Raw genomic sequence first — 26,171 nt, 5'->3', positions numbered from 1 at the left:
CACCCACACACACACACTGTTATACTCAAACACATCTCTTACAAAATGCCCATGCTGGAGGGGTGAGTCAGTGACTCAGGTACAGACACAGGCACCCAAATACACACACCTATACTTCCATGAGATACAAGCACAGGTTTCTTTAGTTTACAGAGCTGTCACATTCATGATCTAAGTATGTGTACTTAGTGTCCATCCATCCTCTCTGTATGGCAAGTGATTGGAGGGTGCCACAGGTAGTTTTTTTTTTCTTTTCTTTTCCTTTCTTTCCTTCTGTTGGTTCTGTCTGTCTGTTGTACTTTTTCCTTACACAGAATGATGTGCTTTACTCAAATAACGTACTTTTTCCTTACACAGAATGATGTGCTTTACTCAAATAACATCAAAATGACAAATCTAAATCAACTTCTCTCCCTCAGTCTGGACCTGGACAAATGGATCAACGAGCCCCTGGAGGACAGCTCGGACGAGGAGGTCAACGTGTCCTCGTTCTTTGTGGCTGCAGATGATCAACACAGGTGAGTAGACCCTGGAGGTGTCAATGTAGAGACACTGAGCCCCGAGGAGACCAAAAAAAACCTCCTTTGTGTTGTCATCGTACAGTTTTATTGTAGTGCTTGATGATGTGCTGTCAAAGATGTTGAGAAACATATCAGTGATAACAAAGGCTATACAAAGGAACAGGACTGATCACACAGAATGGCTGCTGTAAATAACTCAATAACTCCAAGCTGGCTGATTTTCCAAACAAGATTATGCATTAATTGAGTAGGCAATCATTTGTTAAAAACTTTTACTGTTGTCCTCAGCTGATATCTCGCCACTTCCAGTTTACAAAAAAACAAACTGTTAACTTGGTTAGTATAGCTTTGTATCTCCTACACAGGTCTTTTCAAAGAAACAGCATTTTTTCTCAGTGCCTTTTCATTGTAAAGTTGTCATGTTTTTACCAGCGTTTTGTTTTGTCTCCACAAATCTATGTACAGTGTTGTCTCTTTCAGGTCAAGTTATCAATATGAAGAGAGCAAAACTTACCAACAACCAACAGAGGAGGAATTGGAGAAGGTAGAACATTAGTTAAAGTTATTTATGAGGTGTGGTGACGAAATTAGTCACTTCTCGGATTTTAGCCCCCTATGGACATAGATACTTCAAATTTGTAGGTTGAATTTATGCCATTTATTAGTACAAGATGATGAAAGTGAAAGGCACGTTAAACTTGAAGAAAATGGCATCCGTTAAAAATCTACAAATTTGACCCCTGTGTCAATTTCATTCCAAAGTCTCTATTTGTGAATTGCGAGAAGCGACATATTTAGTTAACATGCTTCACATTTAGGTTTAGGGGGGGAGGAGGTAGGTCCTACTTCTGCACTTTCTCTCTTTTGTTTCTGTCTGTCCATCTTGCTTTTTTCCTCCAGCGCTCAATTATTATGATCACGTTGACGGCCTTTATTTCACTTAAACTCAAACACTCCTCTTCCTCTTCCTCTTCTTTTTCACTAGCGGCGGGAAGCCCGCAAGACAGAGGTGGAGCACAACCCACACTATCTGAAGGACGATGGGCGGGGCAGACGGAAGCGAGACGCAGCCCCGGACACGAGCAACATTCCTGTGGCAGAGATTGACTTGTCCATCCCCCTGCATGTCCCTGGTGAGTTGGGCTAGACAGGAAGATGGAGGGGGGGGGGTCGTCAGCACACTTGCCTTGAATCAGAAGGTGTGTGGGTGGTTGGCGGGAACTCATGTGTGGTTTGCCCCTTCTTGCCACATATTGAACATCTTTGGCTCGTGTCTCTCCTCTTTCTTTTCTTTGTAGGTTACTCTCTAGTGACACCTCTGATCTTCAGAACTTATATAGCATATTTGTCTTACTAGTGCTGTAAAATTCTAATTAAAACTAAACTCAGAAGGTCCTGGGTTTTATGCCTCAAAATCCCATGACATTTCTGGATAGACACTCTAATATTAGCTCATCTTGAGCCTTGACCAGTTCCAGGTGGTTCTTCCTCTCATCTGGTCTGGTGTTCAACAGAACCAAACAGTCTTGGGAAACCCAACTGGTCTGTCACTATTGATGACGTCTGAGCACTGGTGTGTTTGACTGTGGGGTTTGAGTGAAACCAGAAAAGAGTGGCGCTAAGCTTTTCTAATTTTTTTTGTCCTCTTTGTTTCAGTCTTTTGGGTCATTTAAGTTTGTTGGGTTTTTTTATGTAAAAAAAGCCTTTTTAGGCATGTCCTGCTTACATCCATTTCTCCACGAGAAGATGAGATGAGAGCAAACTACTGAGAAGGATTTTACTTTGATGCTCTCTAATATAACATTGTTCACAGAAACGTCTTAGAAATGTGTGAGTCGAACAGAAAAACTAAAGCAATATTTTCCGAGCAAGGAAGATGCCGGAAAGATAAGATGTTTATGCTGTAGTAGAGACATCGAGAAAAAAAGTCTCTTTTTCACACATGAAACTCGATTTTGGGCTGTCAGTAAGTGAACCCAAAGAAGCTGCTATCGAGAGTCAAGTCTAACAACTCCCAAGTTGTGATGTGGAAATTCTGGAAGTTTTGCTTCACGGCGGGCAGTCTGTGTGCACAAGTGACGAGGCTGCCTCGATGAGTTTATTTTGTTCCTTATGTTGAATGATTATGTTTCTTTTTAGCCGTAGCCGTGTCTCTCTGGGAGGTTGGAAATCTTACTTTTTTTCTTTCCCTTTTTTATTTCTGTCTGTCTTATGTTTTTCCCTGCACTGAATAACAGTTGTTATTTAGATGTGCTTTTCCTCCTCCTCTAGAAATTATAGAAACTAAATCAAACAGCTGTGTCAAAGATAGAAGAGAATTAATAGGTACTCTGGTGCTGTGTTCCTTTCCCATTTCTTTGTCAGTGTTTCTTTTGCCCTGATTTCTTCCTTGTGAAAAGCGTCTGTAGTCAAACCTACTGGCTTTGCGACTCGATGCCTTTCTGCCACTGTCCTGGGGTATCTGTTCTGGTTTGAAGTCTCTCAGCATACATACACGTGTCTCCTTATTTCACGGTCAAAAGTCAAAAACTTTTATGTGAGATAATGTCTTGAATGACGGAATATTTCTAATTGTGTTGCAATTACCGTTAAACGCTTACGAAAACAAAACAGAATATTTTGACTTTTGACCGTCCAATCGTTTGTTGATCCAGCGTGTGATATTCACTGCCGTCTCTGTTTTACCGTAAGTCGGTGGCGATTTCCCGGCAGGCATCTCCTCGTCGGACAAGTACATGATGCTGCAGCAGCAGGCGGAGCGCAGCAAGCGGGAGAAGCGGGAAAAGGGAGGCAAGAAGAAGAAGAAAAAAGGCAAGAGCTCCAAGCACGCAGTGGCCGAGGAGTCAGAGGATGATGTGTCAGCCTTACACGCTGTCAGCACAGTGATGGACGCGCCAGAGGTCAGTTCTGTGAGGGGTTAATGAAGGGGTCAGGGAGTGCTTTGGTGTAGGGCTGGGGGAGGGGGGGGGGATGGTTTGAGGGCACCTCTGATAGGTTCTACTTCTGTTCTTCCCTGCTGTTATTTCCGTCCATCTTTCTTGCTTTTTCCCTCAGTGACTTATTGTGTCCAGGTGCTTCTCTTTAATAAAATTCACACAAATATGGCCAAGGAATTTTGCTGTCTGGGACTTCAAAAAATAAACTTATACTTTTGTTTCCAAAGCTTTAATTTGGTGTTTTCATATATGATAGGCTGTGTGTGTGCTGGGGGGGGGGGGTGTAATAGTGCACTAAAAACTGTTAGTGACTCCTGTACAGTAAGTATGTGCCTCTAGTGCGAGTGTTTGAAGTTGTGTGTTATGTTTTCTGCAGGGTATGGACACTTCGGACAAGGAGGAGGACCGAACAAGGGATGAGAAGTACAAGGCTCTGGACATCAACTTGGATGAGTAAGTCTTTATCTGTGTATGGGGATTGGGGAGGGGGGGGGGATTCCTAAATGCTCTGGTCAAGTGGTTGGAGGGCGCCACTGCTAGGTTCTACTTCTTTACATTCCGTCTGCTGCTTCTGTCTGTCTGTCTTACTGTTTACCAGTGCTTATTGACCATTGTTGTGTTAATGTGCTTCTCTTTATTCAAACAAACAAACTAAATGCTTGTGGGTAGTTGGCGGGTGCTCTGGTGTGGTTTGCTTCTTCTTTCCTATCAAACATCTATCGTCCTTATCTTCCCTTCTTCTTTTTTATGTTTGTTACTCTCTTGTAACACCTCTTATCTTCTGGCGCTCATATGACCTTATGCAGTTGCGAGAACCGTAAAACCTCTACTTAACCAAAACTAAATGCTCTATGTAGGGTCGATGGAGACATAAAACTTCAACAACTACAATTATATATACTGGGAAAGTGTTGTTGAATCATTCTTTGAGAGCTCAGCAAATCCCAGTAAAAGGCTTGAGCATGTCACTTGAAGACCTTCCCCTGAAGTCCACCTGTCAACTGATTTTTCCCAGCATGAAATGAATGATACCTTGTGAGTGCACTTGTTCCCTTTACTCTCAAACAAGCTTGCTCACTCACATTCCTTGTCTTCTCCCATCCAGACCGCTGAGAGACGACGAAAAGTTGCCGGTCCCCACCCACCACATCGTCCTGGATTCTGGGAAAGCCGAGGGCGAGACGGAGGCAGTTGAGACGGAGAAACCCAAGAAGAAGCACAAGAAAGATAGAGAGAAGAAAGAGAAGGAGAAGAAGGGAAAGGTGAGTAAAAAATTCAATGACAAGAGAGAATTGTGATATCAGAAGAAGGAGAAGGGAATGGTGAATGAAGAACAAAATGAATGAATGGAGAGACAGAAAATGACAATAAATGAAGGGATAGACGAGTAAACAATAAAGTGATGAGAGAAGAGAATGGGGGTAGGCCCCCTATCTGGCCCTGTGTTTGCATGGTATAATAGCCTCTATGACATTGTCTTCCCACTGATACAACAAATTGCTTTATCTATGGACAGTTGGACAGTGTCACTGGTAGCTCCCACGTCTTTACTTTTCTCTCTATTGTTTCTGTCCGTCGACTTTACTTTTCTCTCTATTGTTTCTGTCCGTCAGTCCTACTGTTTCCTTGCACTAAATGACAGTTACTGTGTTGACGTGCTTCTCTTTCCTCACACAAAAGAAACCAGCCAGGACTGACCATCTGTGTTTTGTTTCTGACAGAAGGAGAAGAAGAAGCGAAAGAAATCTGAGAACGGTGACAACGGGCCCTCTCTGCTGATCACAGAACACACCAATGGGCCCGAGGAGGTGGCTCCCGGTGACTCCTCTGAGGTTGTCTCAAGGGAGGACAAGGCGAAGGCTGAGCTGGCAAATACCGAGCCTCAGGATAAGGTACATGTTTGTCGCTGAGAGGTGTACTGCAAAAAGCAACAGATTCACACAGGCTGGCTTGGGGCATAGTGTTGGTTGGCTGGGCTCCTCTTTCTGGGAGTAACTGTGTCTGTGCTGTAGTGACTAGCCTTTTTTGCTTTGCACCCAGAAGACATGGGTTTGATTTTTCAAAGAAGTGGGGAAATAGTTGTATTCTAGCATTTTTTTTCTTTTTGCTGGATTCTGTATTTTCTTCCTTTTTGTTAGTGTTTTACGGTGCTCACAACTGCATAAGGTAAGGTCATATGATGGTCCCACGTGGACAGGTTAGCAGTGACAGACAAGTGGATGCAGCCCAGACCTAAAAATAATGTTGTTTGTGTTGATGGAGGAGTGAGACATCTTTCAGTCAATCTATTAACTATTAATTAACATAGTCAAACTCGTAAAATCCTGCTGACTGTAGTGTGTGTGAACCTTCCATCGGGGATGGGGGACAGTTGTACCACTGGATGAAATGTTACGGTTAATTTTTAAGTAGTCACATGTCACACAGGCAGTGGTTCAGAGTCCCTTACTTTGTGGTCAAATGTGCACTGAAGTAAAAATTGCTCTTTCAGAATGCGGATGATTTAGACTTCTGGCTCTCCACAAATGATGCACCCACCAACTCTACCAACTCCACCGCTGCCACGGGGGGTTCGGACCCCCAAGCCCTACAGAATGGCCCTGCAGAGGGCGTGTCTTCTCCAGCCCGGTCCAAGCCCAAAGTGGCGGTGGAGAATGTGATACTCACTTCAGAGGAAGAAGATCCTGCACCGACGGATGAGGTAGGACGGACATACAGTGACACACTATGTGGCTCGCTACTTTCACTCAGATATGACTGTTGTGTACGATTGTTATGTATCGACAGATGCTGCAAGAAGTTGAAGAGCGCTTGATATTTGAGAAAAGGAGAGAAAAGTTGTACCTCATTCCAGAAATACTTTTGTTTGCTCTCACATGGTGTCCAAAGTCAACTAGGAAGCCATACCTCAGTTCATCAAAATGCTACGATAATGACATCTGAGCCAAAATTAGACTAGCCTACCCTAGATTTTCTGAAAGGGTGGCTTATCTCATGTCAGAAAGTGGAGTAAATGCGTTGACAAATATTTCGAGTAAAAAGTCATTTTGGCCATGAAATAAGACAATGTGTGTTCTGGTTTACCCTGAACCAGGTAAAATTACCTGGACCATTTTGGTAGCTCATTGTTGACTTACTTTTTTGCTTGGCAGACACAAAATGCTTCCTACTTTTATCATCTTTATTGGTTTGATTTTTTAGTTCAATGATTTTGTTACTGTCTGTATTTAATTATGTTTCTTGACTTTTTCTGCAGAAAGCGAAGAAAAAGAAAGAGAAAAAATCAAAGAAAGATAAGGAAAAGGAGAAGCAGCAGAAGAAGAAAGAGAAGAAGAAGTTGAAGGAGAAACGCAGCGAGTACGAGGTGGCTGAGGGAATCACAACGCCCTCGAAGGAGTCGCTGTCCTTGTCTCAGCAGCCGACGCCCAATGACGTGAAGATTCCGGTGAGTTGTGGCACAAATTAGTCCTTTACTACCAAATTTAGTATGTAAGTTTGGGGTTTTCACTAGGTGAGATTTGGTAATAATAATAATAATAATAGATAGCATTTGTATAGCGCATATCCCCGCTCAACAGCAGGCTCTATGCGCTTTACACTATATTATTACCCCAGCAGACCATAGAACACTCTGAAACATTCTCAGCTTCCCGGGAAGCATACAGTGCGAGCAGCTGATTAAGCGCTCAAACACTAACAAACTGACAAGATCTTTCGCTGTCTATAGCTGGGTACCCATTCCCACCTGGGTGAAGTGAGGAAAATTCGTGTAAAGTGCCTTTCCCAAGGACACAACGTCGGGCCCTTGACGGGATTCGAACCCACGACCTTACGGTTGCGAGTCCGAGAGCCTAACCACTAGGCCACCGACGCCACTGGTATTCAGTATTGGGTTGTGGAAAGGTTACATGTTATGATGAATAGGTGAGGCAGCATTGTGAAATTAGGCGCTCGTCAAAATAATGAAATCAAAGAAACAGGCATTTTCCCGCAGGTTTGGGAATTTTTATCGAAATTTAGGTTTTCGGCTGAACACCCTTCATGCCCAGTAACACTTTGCGGTCACTTGCCGCAATAATGCGACGGTGAAAATTATCCGTTCCGGTTACCTGGCGCACCAGGCCGGAGAAGTACGTTGCAGTCTCTCTCCTTGCTGGGTGACCAGATGGGGTATTTTGTACTTCTGGCTGTGTGACTGCAAAGAGTTAAAGAAGACATTTCTGTTTTGATTTTACTGAAAAACATTGATTAAAGGCATAAAAGATGTAAATTTTCAGCTCCCACAGACTCTCATGCTAACGATATATTGCAAATTTGGTGGTCATTTTCTCGCTAATTTACCTCTGAAACAAGGCAACCCCCCACCTCCTTCCATCGTACCCAAAATAAATGGATATTTTTTCCATCCTAAGCAGGGCAAATGGACAGGCTTTAAGATAATACCAATCACTCCATATGCCCCAACATTGATTCCACTGCATTATGACATGCTATGTTTATTCTTTTTTAGTTTTAAAATAAGGTTTTTGACTTTTTGGCTTAGGATTTCTAACTTTGTGTTGTCAGAGGGTTATCCATGAAAGATTTGTGATAAAGACTTTAAAAATCGCAAAAGAGAGGAGGATGTCTAAGTCTGTATGAGAACCTTACTAGAGGAGCCAGTTTTTAGCGATTGTTCCTCTTGGACAGAGATTTTAATGTTGCTTTTTCCCAGCATTGTAAGGATTTATCATCGTTACATCCTTTTCTTTTTTATTTAAAAGAAGAAAAAAAAAAACGCTGAATATTAAAGAAACGCCTACTTAAGTACGGCTGATTTTGATTTTTTATTGAAGATAAAAATCACCATGCCATCGTTTTCTCTCCTCAGCCAATGAGTAGTTATCTCCCCCTTGCTGAGAACTCTGCTATCAAACTGGTGAGTGCAACACTTGGATGCTGTCCATGTCCCTTCCCCTGTAATAGTATTTGTGATAAACGGAATCCCATCTCCATCAACCTGCTCTATGAGTTTTCTTCCTGTTCCTAGTCCCTTCTTCCTCTTTCTCCTCCTCCTCCTCCTCTTTTTCTACTCCTCCTTCAGTATTACTATTGTCTTGAATATGTCTTAATCTGTTCCCAGCAAAGCGTGGTTGTTGTCGTGGACGCTCACAGTAAATCGAAGCTCGAGAGTTACCTCGATAGACTTTCCCTCGATAGACTTTCCCTCAGTCAGGATCTTGTTCCCACAGTTCTTCACAAATTCTCCTCATCCTACACCGTCACACCTTGAACATGTTTCTGTATTTGTTAATTTGTTAATTTTTTGTCTTTTAGAGATCTTGTTTTCATTTTGGTGGATATGTACTTTTTATCACCTATTTAATACTACATGACATCTTTCTTACGCTTGAAAAGTAGAAGACACAAGAACAACTTATAAAGAGAACTTTGACAGACAGGTGGCAGGGAGAGACCCAAGTAATATTATTTGGGGGGGGGCTGAGGTTAGAGCATCCAGGCAGAGATATGAATGGTGGATCTTTATTGCAAATATCTGCTTCAGATCTGGCACATTATGATGAAGAAAAAAGACTTCAATTTATTGTGATGATCTTAAAAACTCTGACTTTTGTTTGTCCTAAGAGCTTTGTCACCTGAAATCCCACTGGAGACTCTGTCCCAAGCCCTTGCTGATTGACTTACTCTTCTCGTTTGATCTCCTCAAGTTTTGACATAAATTTCAACTTTGATTATTCTACTAGTTTCTGTAATGGTTAGGCTCTTCATCATCATCATCACCACAGCAAAGGGCATGATTTCAATTCCCATTTGTGGAAGTGGAAGTCAATTTATAAAGTATTTCCATCTGTCTGCTAGGAAACTGTGTCCAAGTCAGTACAGGTTGGCCTTGATAGGCAGGGCTTAAGCAGCCCATCTCCTTATTAATCTTAATTGTGTCAATGGGGCTGCAAAACATTTTTATTCAATGATTCATATAGAAGTTGGGTGGTTGTTTGTTGTAGAGGTTTTTCCCCTGAAATGTGATGATGTGATCGATGCTGTCCTTCCAGACTTGCGAGAGCCGCGTCAACCACCAACGCAGCGACCAGATCATCGTCTCCGTCGTATTCTCCAACCTCACCAAAGACACCATCAAAGATCTCGAGTTCAACGTGCTGGACACTCTCAACACCAAGCTGATCAGAGGGGTGAGGAGAAAGGGGGGAGAGGGGGGTGGGGAGAGAAAGGGGGGGGAGGGGAGATCAAAGAGTTAAGCATGCTGGGACGAGGGAGGGGGCGGGGAATGAAAAAGAGGAAGAGTGAAATGAGATGGGAGGATGAGGTGAGAGGAGGAGTGAAAGAAGAGATATGAGCAAGAGTAAAATTCAAGGGGGGGGGGAGATGTTTGGGAAAGTTATTTGCTCAGTCTCTTGGTTGTTCTCTGACCCCAAAGATCTCAAATGTCTTTGTCAGAAATGGACATGGTAGACGTAACTGTATCTTGATATTTATCTGAAAGGGGTCAGCTGCTTGTTACAGGGATGTTCTTTGCTTTCTCAAATGTATTTTAATTTAATGCACTTCTCTTTATTGCAGCTCTATAAATAGTGTTCTATCATGCAGAAGAGAAATTGTATTTTTACTGAAGTGTGTTTAAAAGATCTCTGCAAGTAGCATTGTGTTATGAAAACTTTACCCTGGTTGGTCCTACTTCTCAGTTTTATTCTTTTTCATTTCTTAGTGACCGTTATTGAGTCTCTGAGCTTCTCATAACACAAACGAACATTTGATTATTTTATGTTTTCTGCGTCTGTGACCAGATCGGCGAGAAGTCCCAGGACGCAGTGAAGGTCCCATTTGTGCTGCTGCCCGAGGCCCAGAATGAGGGTCAGTTTGCCTTCACCGTGGACAACATCACCATGCCGCAGAAGTTGAGGGGAACGCTCACCTATATACTCAAGGTACTTCACACTACTCAGCCAAAGAGGTGTCGGGGGGGGGGGGGGAGTTCATTTGTATGTGATCTCCTTCTTCAACATCTTTTCAGTGTAGCTATAGTGTCGCATTGTGTAGCGAAGTGTGGTCAGGCCAGATTAGTTCACAAGTGTGTAATGAAGTTCCTCCTTGACACTCGTCCATGTGCACCCCGCCCACTGCCATGTTGGTTAGCACTATTATGGCATGGTCTGATCCCTCCAGTTTGTATTTTAGTGTGACCATTTTCTAATGGAGAAATGACGGGTGTTTGGAGGGTGCCAGCAGTAGGTCGTGCCTTTTCCTCTCCCTCTGTTGTTTCTGTCTTTTGGTCTTCACTTTTCCTAGATTAAAACAATTTATTATGTCAGTGGGCTTCTCTTTTCCGAAACTCATACCTGATCAAATGTAAGATAAGACATGTATTGTCCAGATGCTGGCTGGTTGGGTTGATGTTTAACCGAACAGACACATGCGCGCATGCGAACACCCATATACACCTTTCAAATTATTATTGTTATTATAGTTTGCCATGTGTAAGCAATATTGTATGAGTGGGTGGTTAGCGGGTGCTCTGGTGTGGTTTGCTTCTTGCTTCTTCCTTCCTATCAAACATCTATCGTCCTTATCTCCCCTTCTTCTTTTTTATGTTTGTTACTCTCTTGTAACACCTCTAATCTTCTGGCGCTCATATGACCTTATGCAGTTGCGAGCGCCGTAAAACCTCTACTAAAACTACAAAATATTTTATAATTCATGGAAAATAAGTGAATGTAGATTTTATGTGCAGGTAGTTAGAGGGCGCCACTGGTAGGTCCTACTTCTTTTCTTTCCCTCTTTGTTTCTGTCTACCAATATATACTTTTCTTTCCCTCTTTGTTTCTGTCTTCCAATATGTACTTTTTTCTTTCCCTCTTTGTTTCTGTCTACCAATATATACTTCTTTTCTTTCCCTCTTTGTTTCTGTCTACCAATATACACTTCTTTTCCTTCTCTCTTTGTTTCTGTCTACCAATATACACTTCTTTTCTTTCCCCTCTTTGTTTCTGTCCACCAATATTGCTTTTTCCCAGTACTATATGACTGTCATTGCGCCGGTGGGCTTCTCTATACTCAAAAACAAACTTGAATGTTGCATGTATTGTAGTCTGTATCCTATATTGTAGTCTGTATCCTGACAACTGGCCATGAGATACATGGGTGTGCTTGTTGTTGTGTCCCCAGTCTCCGGACAGCTCCACACAGGACAAGGTGGACTTTAAGATCAGCCTGCCCTGCAGCACCTACCTAGTCTCAACACCATGCACAAGGTATGGACACCCTCCTCTCCTTCCCGCTCTCTCCCTCTCTTCCTTCCTCTCTCCCTCTCTTCCTTCCTCTCTTTCGTCTCTTCCCTTCCTCTCCTTTTCTCCCTATCCTCTCTTCCTTTCTCTCTCCTTCTCCTTCTTCCTTCCTCTCTTTCCTCTCTTCCCTTCCTCTCCTTTTCTCCCTCTCCTCTCTTCCTTTCTCTCTCCTTCTCCTTCTCCCTTCCTCTCTCCTTCTCCCTCTCTCCCTTTCCCTGACACTGCTTTTTAAGATTATCTTTTTGCTGTAAAAGTTTTTCAGTCTGTCGTTAGGTTAGGTCTTTGATTTTGATTGTTTTTCTTGGTGTGAATGTAGTAGGTACTTGATGGATCAAGTTGTGGGGTTTGCTCAGGCTACTTTTGTTGTGTGTTTCTTTTGTCTTCGTGAAGCTGTTCCCATGAACGGTTGGAGGACACCACTACTTCTTTTCGTTCGCTCTGTCCTTTCTGTCTTTCTGTCTTGCTTTTTCTCTGCACTAAATGACGATTATTGTGTCGATGTGCTTCTCTGTTCTCAAACTAACAAGTTGTTGTTGCAATGATGACTGATGCGCAGTAATGTGCCAGTTGTTAATTGTTGTATGTGTGTGTGTGTATGTGTGTGTGTGTGTGTGTGTGTGTCTGCTACCTGTAACAAAAACTTCTTCTGTGTGTGCGTGTGTGTGTGTGTCTGCTACCTGTAACGAAAACTCCATCTGTGTGTGTGTGTGTGTGTGTATGTGTGCTTTTGTGTGTGTGATTTCAATGTGTATGTCTCTCTGTGTGCCAGTACCCTGGTACTAATGCCCTAATCTATGTATTGATGAAGGCGTAACACGTTTACAAGTACCCTGAATTGTGTGTGGTGCTGATTGTGTTGATGTATGTATGTGTGCTTGTGTGTGCATCCGTTCCTCGCACGACTCCCCTCACCTCTGTGTGTTTTTGTCGCCAGTGAGGAGTTTGCAGCATTACTCAGCAACGGGGAGCTGGAGGAGAAGGCGTCCACCAAGTTCTCCGCGGTCGACGCTCAGCTGTCCCCCATGCTGGCCCGAGTCTGCTTCTATTTACATTTTAGAGGTGAGCAGGGAGGGGTTGTGACAGAACTTTTTTTTTTTTTTTTTTTGGGTAAAGTGTTTTACGGCGCTTGCAACTGCATAAGGTCATATGAATGCACGGAACACACCTAATATTTTCAGTTGGTAGGAAATTTTGAATTTTGCCCGGATGGCGGCCGAAGCCTACTCTTATCGATTTTAGACCACCAAGGGATCTTTAACGTGCGCAACTTGTACACGGGCCCCCCGAGATTTTTCGCCCTTGTCCGAGAAGGCTAGGTGTAGATCTTTCCTACCAGAAGATCAGGGGTGTGGCAGAAAGACAGCAGTAAGGAGGAGCAAAGGAGTAACAGTAGAAAGGCTGCAGAAAGAGTCAGGAGCCCAAAGGAGGGGGTAAAGGAGGTGAGGGGGCGGGGGCAGAAAGTGGAAATGAAAGCAGACAACAAAACATTGCTAGAGAGCAGGAAAGGAGGTGAAAGGAGACAATTTTAGAGACGAACATTTTTCGGTCGCTACCCGGATTCGAACCTGGGACCTTTTAATGAGAGACCAACACCTTAACCTCTAGGCCACGAGAGCCCCCTTGTGACAGAACTGCAAGGGCGCATACGTGAAAAAACAAATAAATACACAACACTCACACACACACATCATCTTGCTCGTGCTTCGGCACATGCTCATTTCTCATATGTATGTACACTCACATACATGTATGCAGTCGTTCCTTTTTTCCGTTTATCTCTCCCCAGCTCCTTTTGCCTCTCTTTCTCTCTCTCTTTCTCTTTTCTTTTGTCTCTTATGTTTAGTCCTTATTTCTCTTTCTCCTTTCATCTCTCTCTTTCTCTTTGTCTGTCTGTCTGTCTGTCTGTCTCTCTCTCTCTCTCTCTCTCTCTCTCTTTCTCACTCTCTCTCTCTCTCTCTCTCTCCATTCTTCTCTCACGGCCACCCCCCCCCCCTTTCACCCCCATCCCCACCCCAATGCCTCACTGTTGCTTGTGGGTGGTTGGAGGGTGCTCTGGTGTGGTTTGCTTCTTCTTTCCTATCAAACATCTATCGTCTTTTTCTCCCCTCCTTCTTTTTTGTGTTTGTAACTCTCTTGTAACACCTCTAATCTTCGGCACTCATATGACCTTATTGTGCTGCAAGTGCCGTAAAACACTTACAAAAGCTAAAACATGACTGTTGCTTGTGTCTGTCCCCAGTTGTGGAACAAGTGGAAAGCAGTGCCTCCCTCTACAGTCGCTCAATCCAGGGACACCCAGTATGCTTGCTAGTCAAACTGGTCAGTATTACCACATTGTTCTTGCCCATTTCTGTCTTATAAAAGGAGGACTGTTTGTGAACCTACCTTCTTGCCCTTTGTATCTCCAGGGGTGGGGGCTTTTGATGTCCAACAGGGTAGTGGAACTACTTTTTTGTCTCCTTGCAGCCGAAGGAGGTTTGCGATATATGATAGTGCAAATGATTCTGTGCTAATGGTTACTTACTGAATTGCATTAACTCACTCACCGCCATTACCGCACCTTGTTGGACAATAGGCAACGACCACTCACCGCCTCTACCGCACCCCTGTCGGTCTTGTATTTTCCTCTTTATTTCTACTAATTGCCTGCGCATATGCAGCAATGGCAAAAGCCCAATTACTAGAGTAACATCCCTTTGACCATTCAGAGAAGTTTCATCCCCCCCGGGGCAGTGCCACTGACTGAAGTGTCTTTAGGCCATTCCCAAAGGGGGGACATTTCTCGTTCAAGCATAGTAGAATTGTGAATGGGCTGACTCACGTCACGCTCATAACTGCCTGATCTACAACAGGGAACTGCTGCTTTTTCTTTCCTGATCCTTACTTTTGTCATTTTCCTCTACTTCTTTTGTATGTTTGTCACTCTCTTGTAATCTGCTATTTTGGGGTGCCTTGATAGTCGAAGCAGACCTTGTGCTGTTGAAGCTAGAGAGGTGAGCAGTCTAAGTCTGATTCCCTGTAAAGACTTCTCTGTTGACATCCACCCCTTGGCACTCATATGACCTTATGCAGTTGCGAGCGCCGTAAAACCCTCTACTTTAAAAAAAAAAAAAAAGAAGTTTCACTTTATTAGAATGATTTCCCTTGAAGTTCTGCCTATTTTTGGAATGGGATGTCGCTTTGTCCTATTTCTGGGTTTTGTTTTGAACGTCAGGCGGCCGAAGTCGACCAAACGCTAACGTGATGCTCATGCCGATATGAAATGAAAATGGCTCGTATTTTTAGAGATTCTGAATCCATATGATTCAATGAACTCGGATTCAGATGATGAAGTGCCAAATAATGGTAGTGATGGTGCTTTGAGATAGGAAAAGAGGTAGATCACCTGTCGCCAGCAGTGTAGGCTAGTACTAATACTAAATCTAGATGTACTAGAACTAGAGTCTAGTACGACGATTAATGACTCAAGCGGTGATGCTTGAAATAAGTAGCCTAAGTCATCGTAAGCTTCTCAATTTAGTTGTTTTTTTGTTTTGTCATACATTTTTTGTGTGTATTTTAGGACAGAAACCGCAACACTCTCACAAAAAGCAGAAATATTGTGCGGGCTAGTTTGGCCCCAAAAAAAGTTTTAGTCCCCAAAATTTGTCGTGTTTTGAAAAGCTATAAACATTAACAAAATAGCATAGAGTCAAAATTCTTTCTGTACAGTAAAACTCAACATCTCTTTCTGAAACTGGCCAATTTTCATAAATCTAACATAAATAGATACAGAGTAACTGGATATTGAAAAAGGTAAAAAAAAGCTGGCAGACAGCGGCCTGGTCTGAGCTAAGGCGTCGGCAGCGAGTGAGTTAAGCATTCTGGTCTAGTGGTCATTTCTTGTTCACCTTACATCCTGTTCTAGTGGCTTCAGTTAAGGCAAAGAGTCTACATAACAAGAGGCTATCAAAAAAGTGTCCTCAAAATTCGGTGGCGCCCTCTTCGTAAGAGCACACCTATTGCGAACAGAGTTATCCTACTTGATTTGAATGAATTTCAGAAGAACGTTTTTTTTAATGGTTACGCTGACAAAAAACCTCTTCCGGAGGAAAGGGTGATTGTTTTCTTCGTTTAATTTGACTTTAGAATGAAAGGCGAGAGGTCATTAAAATTTTAAAAAACTAAAACTCCACACTGAACGAACCCTAACTGCTGATGAACAGCAGTCAATCTGCGCACGCAAGGAAGTGCTATTCCTATTCTGCTTCTAGAAAAGCGAAAGAGAGCTTCAAACAGACTGCAGCGCCATCTGAAGCAAAGAGCGAACTTCCTGCGGACACTTTTTTGGCTGAGTGGCCCATTTTGTTATTCACTATCTTTGATTAAGGTTGTGGGTTCAGTTTTTGCCTCCACAGTGTGGAGCCTTGACCCCCCTTGAAAGGTATCCAATCTTATGGGCTATTCCACTGTAACTGACGGGACAGAAAAAAATACCTGATTTGTCCCATCAGTTACAAAAACTTCACACGTCACGAAATTTGCATGAAGTACTTTTTTTTATGACTGCATTTAATATGATTCTTAATATGTCTTTCCCATATTCAGATCATTCAACGTTGAAATTAATTAATTGCTATTGAATTCCGGTGTTATCATTGTAAGAAAGTATAGTCCAAGTTTCCGGTCAGTTCCCATGGAAAAGCCCTTATGTTTCTCTGTTTACTTTCCTTCAAATGGATACCTGACAGTTGATAGAGATGGAAATATATGTGAATTGTGATCTCAAAACACCTAATAATAGACTGTCATACTGTACATTCCGCTGTGGTATGAGATGGCCCATCAGAATGAATACGCTGTGTTCAAACTTCTCATCAGTATGAACTGTCACTTACTCTTGCTATGAGAGCTACTATGATTCTGTATGGCGATACTGGTTGACTTGTGAGGTGTTTGATTCTGGTCCTGTGCTCCAGGAAAATGTTTAGACTTGTCGTTCAAGGATTTGTTATGCCAGGAACAAACAAAAAATTGTTTTATCTGATTTTAGTTTATTGAAAACAAAACGCAACAAGTCTGCTAGAAAAATTGGGAGCAAATTGAGACAAAAGTACGTATACTTTGTAGATTCCATTCAGTACTGTTGTTCTCTTTCTGTCCATGTCCAGGTTGATGGTACCTTGAGTGTAGAAGGCAAGAGTTCGAACCAGACATTCCTGTCCAACGTAGTGGAAGACGTGAAGACGTTGCTGACGTCAGCCAGCTCCTAACAGCGGTGTCGCGGCCGCTGCACTGCCTGTGATATTAGTGGAAAGCAAACAAGAGTGCAGGTCTGGCGGTGATCGCCACTGAGCCTACGACCTCCATCTCCGTCATTCGCATGATCTTCCCTCATCCTCCATCATGGACAATTTTCGTAGCGATTGAAACAAATTTTGTTGCCGTCACGGTTGTATTTATTTTTCTTCATCAGCACTGAACACACTTTTCTTTTTCTTTTTTTTTTTTTCTTTTCTGTTTTTGGTTACTTTTCCTGTTTTTGAGGATTTGATTCAAATTGCATTTCCTCATGAGAACGTAGAGCAGGTTGCTTAGTGGTTTGCCAAATTGTCTCTCGCTGATGCAATAATTGCTGTTAACTTGGAACAGTTGTCTGGAGTATAGCACTGCTGATTGCAGTGATCTGGCTCGGCATGTCTATTCAAGTGGTTTCTCCAGTTCTTTAAAAACAGAAAGAATAATCTCCAAGTGGTCAAAGATAATCTTCATTCTTACTGAAAGCCTTTTTTAGCAGGCAGTGTTAGTTAATGAGCAGTTGTTTTAACCTCCCTTGGTTTTTTTATATTTTTCTGACGGGGAAGGTTCTGGCTAAAACAGTCTTGTCTTGATGTTGATTCAAATTCTGGCAGCCGTGACAATGGGTGAGGATTTTTTTTCTTCGGCCGTCGTTTTGAGAAAGTTTTGCTCAGACATTCTTGTCCACTTCATTCCAACGAGGCATTCTGTACTTGAGTAGTGACTTGTGTAAAGACAACACTGAAAGGCTTTGTGACGGTGACCTGAGCAGTGACTGTCGCCTTAAAATTTGTCAGACAGTCATCTTGACCGTTAAATATGCTACAGAAAGGCAGATGGGGCTGCAATTTTGACAGATGTTTCGGAGTTCAGGGAACATCTGATACTCGAAACCTGTTGTGTTTTATTTTCTCATTATATAGCAACAGTGACTGTAGTGGGCTCTTCGACTGCTTTCTGTCTAGCAATGTGCGGCCCAGGGGTCTGTTTGGGATGCAATGCGATATGTTCTGAAAGTCTTGCTTGGTCCGGGTGACCCCCCTGATATGCAGCATGGATTTGTGACCAGATTGAGTGTTATTTGTTCAGTTGTTTTTTTTAGTTTTTTTTTTTTTACTTTGTTCAACATTGATATTGTGACCAGAGTCCTGTAATATGCATTATTTGATGCAATTTGTTAAATGCCATGTGTGCACATGTGTATGAATGGGTGCTCATCGATGGATGTGTGCATTGATGTGTGCTCCAGTGTGTTTGCTAGGGATGCTGCAGATGTGCTACCAGTTGAGGATGTGGGTACATCTGTTGGACAGAGGAATAAGATGTATCTGCAGGAGTGCGTGGGTGTGTTGGGGGAGGGGGAGAAGTTGCATGTATGTGTTGTGGGAAATCATTGAACTGTCGTTATTAAGACTGTGCAGAGTGATGAGAAACTACCATAATACGATGTATGAACTGCCGTAGGGTGTGTCATGTAAGTGTTATTGTACAAGTGTCATTTGCAGGTGTGGGAAATTTGTTCCGAGACGCACACGACTTCACTTGCTGCTTGATATTACTTGCTTCAGCTGGCACTGTGCCTCAGGTGCTTCGGGGTGTACATCTTTTTTTTCCATTTTCTTCCTTTAGGACACCTCATGAGCAAGTTTTCAGCAGTTTCCCTCCCCATGAATAGTTGACCTATGTAATCTGTTGGCCCTGATGAGATTTAATGTTTTATTTATATTTGGAATAAAGGTGAAGTCGGAGGAATGACTGCGAAATGTCGGACAACATTTTTCTTTGTCGCTTCTGCGTGTCTGTTTAACTTGTGTTCTCATGTACCCCCAGCATGTGTGTGTATATGTGTGAATGCATGTGTGTGTGTCAGAATGTGTTAACGTATGTATGCATATGCGTTTATGCATGTTTTTCTGTGTGTGAATATTTATAGATGAGGAGAGGGAAGTGTAAGGCATTTCTACTGGGTAAGTTGAGAGTTATAAATATAATTGATCACAGGGGCAGATAGTTTCTTTTTTGGCCTTAACCTCCAAGTCTCAGTGACTCCTTTTTTTTTTCCCCCTCAAGTTTATCTTTTGTGGTGGGGATTCTGAAAAATTCTCCCATTTTTTATCTTTAAGAGGGTATGCAGATCTAACATCTCATGAGCTGGAAAAATGAGGAGCGGATTAATAAGAAAACTTGAAAAGTGTGCTGTGACGGGGGAGGTGGGGGGGGGGGGGGGGTTACTGCATGCATGTACATGTGTGTGGTGTGTGCTCTGATGGCTGTGATTTTGTTGTGTGACCAAATTTGTTTGTTTGTCTGTATGATTGTACAGTTAAGTCTTCCAGTATTTCCTGGTGTACTGAAACAAAGTGTGTGTGTTCATGTGTGAGTAACGCGCAGTGTGATGTACTTCCCCCTGCGCTCTCCCTGTAGCTGTACGGTATGTTTTCTTTGGGTTTTGGGGTTTTTTTAAGCTCAGTGTGGGCTTGGTCGATTAGGCAGGGGGTGTGCTACGTTTTGGGCAAAGCTTTGCTGTGCCAACTGACACAAGACGTAGAAGAAGAATCTGACTCTCACTATATATCTCATCTCTCTAGACTGAGGAAACTATCACCCTCATTTTCTTTATTTTTTGTCAAGTGTGTAGAAGGTAGGGTACCACTGTCCTGTCAGTTTTCTCTGACACCTAGCTAGCCACTGGGGTGTACTCACTTTCTGGCATTTTGGAAATTTTGCCGCATCGAGTACATTGGTAGAAAAAGAAATCTCCAAAGGATTTGCCTTGTGGTAGAGAGAGGAACGGTGTTTAATAATGATAATAATAGATAACATTTATGCTGCGCATTTCCATTTTCTAAAAAATTCTCAATGTGCATTTCATTAATAAAAAATATCACACCTTAAAAATTAAAGGACATGCGTGTGCGTAAAACATAGTATTATGCATGTTATGTATAAAAATTTCTAATTGAAAAATAGTCACACTGTGAGCCTGGCAATATGTTCCATTATTTTGTGCAACACTCCACCTGTTGTGATGTCTATTCTGAAACTGGTGATGTGAGCTCACACTCTGTTCTACTGGAGTCTGTGGTAGGTTCAGATCAAAAGTGGGGGAGATTCCTTATTCCGAGGATCTCCGTCTGTCTTCTCAGATGCCAAATCCTTCTCAACCTAGGGTGACCCTTGTAAGTTATACTAGGCTGGGTGGAAGCAGCCCACATCCCAAGGCTAAAACAGCACGAGGACATGGATGGCTGGTGCCTCTAAAGATAAACTATTGATGGTCCCACATCCTAGATTATCTAAATGGTGTCAGATGAGAGTACGTAAAACTAAAACCGTGACCATCATAAAGACCAGTCAAATTCTACTGGTGTAGTGGGGTGGCTAGGGGACTAGAGATGAGAATGAAAGCTCAAAATTGTTGTGAATGTGAAAACAAAAATGTTGTGTGTGTAAGAGAGAGAGAGGGGATTCCTTTGTGCTATCGCTTGATGTATGTACATTTTGGCATCTCGTTGATTTGATCACGGAATGATTTCACTTAGTTTGCTCCTGTAGCATGATACACCTCTGTTATAACTCTGTAATGCTGAATGTCCCATCGCATTACTGCCTTGCCAGTGGGATATAGGAACAAATTTGTTATGAAAAATGAATATTTTCTTTTCTCCATATGGCCATGTTCAGTATTGTAGTTAATTCTGGTAGCTGGCGTAGACTTCACCATATCTCATCTTAGCATATAAGAATGCTTATGCAGCTGATGGGCATTGTCTACAGCATTGCGTATGTGGAAGGAACAATGGTTGGCGGGGAGGGGAAATTCTGTGTTGTCCACGTAATGGATAGGAGTGGCGCTGTAAACATCTTGATCTCTCATTAACACATTCAGGCCTTCACGTGGTCACAACACAGCACAAATTCACGGTTGTCAGTCGTGTGAATTGAAACGTTCATCTTGTGGAAAATGAAACAATCATCTTGTGGGGAATGAAACGGTCATTTTTTACTTTTTTTTTTTCGTAGAGCAGCAGCCGAGGGAGAAGTAGAGGAAAGTTTGCCAGGGATTTTGTTGGTAAAATTTTGTTGATGGAATTGTTTGGATTTTTCTCCAGCTCACTGGTGGTATCGTCTTGCGTGTAGCGTGTAGTGGTTACGGTGATATGGACTGTGTTAGTGGACTTTGGGGTTTTGTTTTTCTGGGTTTTTTGTAAGTTTTATTTTGTGTCTGTGTTTCTGCTCTTGTGATTTGAATTTATCTCAGGTAGGCGAGCATGACCTCCAGCCTTTGACCCTGAGAGAGATTGTTGACCTTTTGTCCTGAATTAATCAAACAAGCCACCAGATAATGCATCTTCGTTACTTGAATTTTGTTTCTGCTTTATGTATATAGTTCTCAGTTGTTCCTGATATCTCATGTTGATTGTCATAAATATATTACTTCATCTGGTTTTTTTCTGCACTGGCAATTTTGGCATTAATGTCACACCAACGTTTTCATTCATGTTGTTGTTCATTTTGTTCTCTCCCATGATTAAAACTGTCAACTGTATGCAGACACCATGTTACTAATAATAGCAACATATTTCCCATTGATGAGGAGACGCACAGAGTCTGTGTGGGCGCCTGGGTGGGTGTGAGTCAAGTGAGTGTGTCCTTTGGTCCAGCAAGGTGGGGCCGTCTGTCCCCAGCTCTTACTCTTAGACTTTTCACGTCTGGTGTATACGTTTTCTTGTCCATGTTGTCTGGTCCTGAAGTGGTTGGTGGTACTTTGTCAATAATGGTCCTTCGTTGGTGGTCCGTGGTAGCTTTGTCATGAAGTCATCGATGGTCCCTCGTGGATGGTTCCTCCTTAATGGTTCGTGGTAGCTGCCCATAACATAACAGGTCCTTCGCTTTCTCTTGTGTTGTACATGAGTTTTCTGCAGCCCTCGCAGTTGAGCATAATTGTGGTACGCTCCCTTCAAGACAACGGTTCATTGCATAGACAGGGAGGAACGCATTGTTTTGTAGGGGGATAATACATACAGTTTTTGTAGCAGAGAAATGTATAAGATATATTGTATGGATGCAGTGGCAACTGAGAGAGAAAAAAGCTAAATGTCAGCAAGTATCCGTGGCTGGGCTGTTGCTGAATTATCAAGGACATAGGACCCACTTCCTGCACAACTGATGCATTTGACATTATGGCTATCTGTGCATTTAGGTACACATTAATAACACATACTGGTACACATTCCTGGTGTGTGCTGTCCCAATCGTCCGTTCAGTTTAAAAAAGGTAATCTTGTGGCCCCAGGAAACGAGTGCTTAAGGACAATATCTTTTTCTTTGCACTCATTTCTTGTCTGATATAACTGCTACTACAACTACAAATGTGATAGCTTAGTGAACCAAAAGAAAGCAGAAAATATCTTTGGGGTTTTGTTTTTGTGGGGACTGTGGACATCCAATTTGTTTTATCCAGCATAGACCTTTTTTTCTGACAATTGGTCAAGCCAATGATGTACTGGTGCTTCTCGTCGATCTCTGGTTGTGAGTTGTCGACAAAGTTTTTTCATAACGTTGTTGGTGGTGGTGGTGGGGACAAAATTGTGTGTGGCCGTCTCTCTGCACTTGCGTCTATCTCATTTACCTGGTATTGTAGCGCCATCTCCTTACCTTTACCTCATTCCCTGGAGGTATCAAAAAGCATCACTACCAACTACTACGTACGATGTCCACTTTGATGCAGACTCCTCAAGCTATGTACCACACACACACACACACACACACAGAAGAAAAGGCTGCAATGAGATGTCCCAACTCCTCATCAGTTCCTCGATTAGGAAAGTGGTAGAGTGTGCGTCTCAGATTGGTTGAGAGTGTGCTCTCGTGTGTGCAATACCCTGGTGTGTTTGCTGGTCTCCAGATTGCCCCTCGGACCAAAACTCTAGATCTATTTCTCTTTTCTTTTTTTTTTTGTATTCTGTGTTCTGGATGTGTTCCAAAGATAATCAGTTGTGCTTTGAGATACAGAATTATAAACAAATTATGTGTAAATTATGAATATTTTAAATGATTAAAAAAAAGGAATAATTTACCAAATCCACTCAGTAAGACTTTGACATTATTTCTATGCCCTGCATGCTTTTTTTGTTTGTGTTCTGTTTATTTCATGATTATGGTAGTCACAAGCTTAGTGCTTTCCTCTACTTCTAACAACTCCATGTTCTGGTTTTGACGTAAATCACTTTGACAGCACTGAATTCAAAGGGGGCTCTAGTGGCCTAGAGGTTAAGGTGTTGGCCTCTCATTCAAAGGTCCTGGGTTCGAATCCGGGTAGCGACCCAAAAATTTTCTTCTCTAAAATTGTCTCCTTTCACCTCCTTTCCTGCTCTCTAGCAATGTTCTGTTGTCTGCTTTCATTTCCACTTTCTGCCCCCACCCCCTCACCTCCTTTGCCCCCTCCTCTGGGCTCCTGACTCTTTCTGCAGCCTTTCTACTGCTACTCCTTGGCTCCTTCTTACTGCTGTCTTTCTGCCACACCCCTGATCTTCTGGTAGGAAAGATCTACATCTAGCCTTCTCGGACAAGGGCGAAAAATCTCGGAGGGCCTGTGTGCAAGTTGCGCACGTTAAAGATCCCTTGGTGGTCTTAAATCGATAAGAGTAGGCTTCGGCCGCCACCCGGGCAAAATTCAAAATTTCCTACTATCTGAAAATATTAGGTGTGTCCCGCGCGCTCATATGACCTTATGCAGTTGCGAGCGCCGTAAAACACTTTCCAAAAACAAAAAACAAACTGAATACAAGACGCAAAAACAGAACTACAGTCGAAATTGTCTTAGAAGGCCTCCCATTATCGAGGAAAAAAGTGACAGTATTAGACAGGCGGCCGCCTTAAAAAGTGTCATTATAATGTTTAAAAAATATGCAAGGGAGGAAATAGGAAGTGATCATTTGTGTACATGTGACTGTCTAATACAGGTCGCTGTGAGAGCAGGTTCTTCCCCCCGGGGCAGTGCTACTGACTAGTGACTGTAGTGTCTTTAGGCCATTCCCAAAGGGGGGACATTTCTCGTTCAAGCATAGTAGAATTGTAAATGGGCAGATTCATGTCTCGCTCATAACTGTGCCTAATCTGCAACAGGGAACTGCTGCTTTTTCTTTTCTAATCCTTACTATTGTCCTTTTCCTCTACTTCTTTTGTATGTTTGTCACTCTTGTGACCTGCTATTTTGGGGTGCCTTGATAGTCGAAGCAGACCTTGTGCTATTGAAGCTAGAGAGGTGAGCAGTTGAAGTCTGATTCCCTGTAAAGACTTCTCTGTTGACACCCACCCCTTGGCTCTCATATGACCTTATGCAGTTGCGAGCGCCGAAAACCCTCTACTATATACATATATAAAGAGCAGGTTCAACTGGATAAACAAAGTGAAAGTCAAGTTCTGTGGAATGAAGGCAATAACCATAATACTTTTAGACTCAGAGGGAAGTTGTTTTTAAAAGTCTTGGCAATTGTGACGAAAATGCCCACTATAAGACTGAAACTGTAGATACTCAGTTCATGAGGTGCTGATAACGGGTGGTTGGTGGCTACTTTGGTGTTCAATGTTTGTTCAATGTTCAGGGTGGGTGGTTGGGGGGCGCTCTGGTGTGGTTTGCTCCTTCTTTTCTATCAAATATATCGTCCTTGTCTCTCCTTTTTAGTGCGTTTATTTTTATCTTCTAATCTTCGGCACTTGTTTGACCTAATTGTGTTGCAAATGCTGTAAAACTCTTACTAAAACTAATGTTGGGGGTATGCTCTGGTCCATAATCTGCTCCAGTGGTTATCACAATGACTCACAGCACGACGGCTTGCTGTAAGACCTCTGTAACTGAACTTGTTAAAATTTTACAAGAAAACCAAAAACTCCTGATTCGTTCTGTTAAAAAACAAAGTTTTAATTTTTTGAGTAGCATTGTCGATATATTCTGCTTGTAAATACACTGCCTTTGCCAACATCAAGTTTGACTTGAGATATATTATCATAACATTAGATAGAAATATCATTTACCGGAAAACTTAACTTGACCCTTGACCCTGTGTTAGGCTCTTGAATGTGTCAATTACAGAAGGTTAACGACTAAAGTTCGATTTAAAGCCTTGATCACAAAGGCAATTTATTGTTACAGGCTTTTTACATTATCTTGATTTACTGGTTATCAACTGAAGGCCACACAAACGCATACGATTACATAATAGGCCTATTGATATAAATAAGTATAAAGATTTAAGTGAGACATGGGAACACTTGTACCATTTCCTAGGTCAAACAGTTACGCTAAAAGGAAAAAAAAACAGTCATGGTTAAATAATGACAAAGACCTTAAGTGCAAAAATTGTTTTTGCCAGCCTCGGAGGAGGGAGCTTTCGTGGTCTGGGGGTACAGTGTTCGCCTCTCATCCAATAGATCCCAGACTTGAAACCTGATCAAGATGGAAAATTTTCTTCTTTATAATTTTCTCCCTTCACCTCCGTTCATGCTCTCTAAGTTAGCTAACTATGTTCTGTCTTCTGCTTTCTTACCCACTTTCTGCCCCTTCCCGCTTTCCCCTTTGACCCCTCCTCTGGGCTCCTGAAACGGTTTCTGCAGCTTTCTACTGCTACACCTTGACTGTCTTTCAGCCAGACCCCTGATCTTTGGGTAGATAAGATGTAACACCTAGCCTTTTCAGATTTATACAAGGGCTAAACAATGTCAGAGGTCCCGTGTGCAAATTGCGCACATTAAAGATCCTTTGGTGGTCCTAAAGTCCATAAGAGAAGGCAAAATTCAAAATTGATTACTGCCAAACAGAACATGTTTAATGTGTCACGCACGCTCTTATGACCAAATGTAGTTGCGAGTGCCGTAAAACACACAACAAAAAAAGGTATTGAAGGCAATTCTATTGAGAAAATGCCACATGATGTATTCTTTTAGTATTATTGTAATGCTATAGGTTTAAAAAGAGGATTTGAATATGATGAAAACATAAACGCAAATAAAAGTTATTTTTGTCACTTATTTACTAACTACATATCACACCATCTGGCGTTTAGGGCAGCAACAAAGGATCTCCAGCTCTGTCTGTTTTGGGCTATCTTGGTCAACGTCCCCTACGAATGGTTCCAG

At 42.3% G+C, this 26,171-nt stretch overlaps 1 protein-coding gene across 5 annotated transcripts in view; it reads left to right on the top strand.

Annotated features, from left to right (window-relative positions):
• The window catches only part of LOC101849958 (AP-3 complex subunit delta-1), a 61,440-nt gene extending 38,315 nt beyond the window's left edge, over positions 1-23,125 (top strand). For 3 of the 5 annotated variants that reach the window (XM_035972228.1, XM_035972226.1, XM_005107646.3), the window contains 16 exons: positions 420-518; positions 1,002-1,065; positions 1,507-1,654; positions 3,213-3,421; positions 3,834-3,910; positions 4,563-4,719; positions 5,179-5,349; positions 5,949-6,158; positions 6,714-6,902; positions 8,328-8,375; positions 9,511-9,648; positions 10,261-10,401; positions 11,639-11,724; positions 12,692-12,816; positions 13,997-14,076; positions 16,908-23,125. In XM_035972228.1, the coding sequence (XP_035828121.1) occupies positions 420-518; positions 1,002-1,065; positions 1,507-1,654; positions 3,213-3,421; positions 3,834-3,910; positions 4,563-4,719; positions 5,179-5,349; positions 5,949-6,158; positions 6,714-6,902; positions 8,328-8,375; positions 9,511-9,648; positions 10,261-10,401; positions 11,639-11,724; positions 12,692-12,816; positions 13,997-14,076; positions 16,908-17,009 (2,044 nt within the window). In that variant the 3' untranslated portion in view covers positions 17,010-23,125. The remainder of the gene's footprint in view (positions 1-419; positions 519-1,001; positions 1,066-1,506; positions 1,655-3,212; positions 3,422-3,833; positions 3,911-4,562; positions 4,720-5,178; positions 5,350-5,948; positions 6,159-6,713; positions 6,903-8,327; positions 8,376-9,510; positions 9,649-10,260; positions 10,402-11,638; positions 11,725-12,691; positions 12,817-13,996; positions 14,077-16,907) is intronic. The other 2 variants (XM_005107648.3, XM_035972227.1) reach the window with 1 other exon arrangement.
• Positions 23,126-26,171: the final 3,046 nt, after the last annotated feature.

The sequence above is a fragment of the Aplysia californica genome, unplaced genomic scaffold, assembly GCF_000002075.1.
Source record: "Aplysia californica isolate F4 #8 unplaced genomic scaffold, AplCal3.0 scaffold00618, whole genome shotgun sequence".
In the NCBI taxonomy this organism is placed as follows: Eukaryota; Metazoa; Mollusca; class Gastropoda; order Aplysiida; family Aplysiidae; genus Aplysia; species Aplysia californica.
This window is presented reverse-complemented; position numbering and strand designations above follow the sequence as displayed.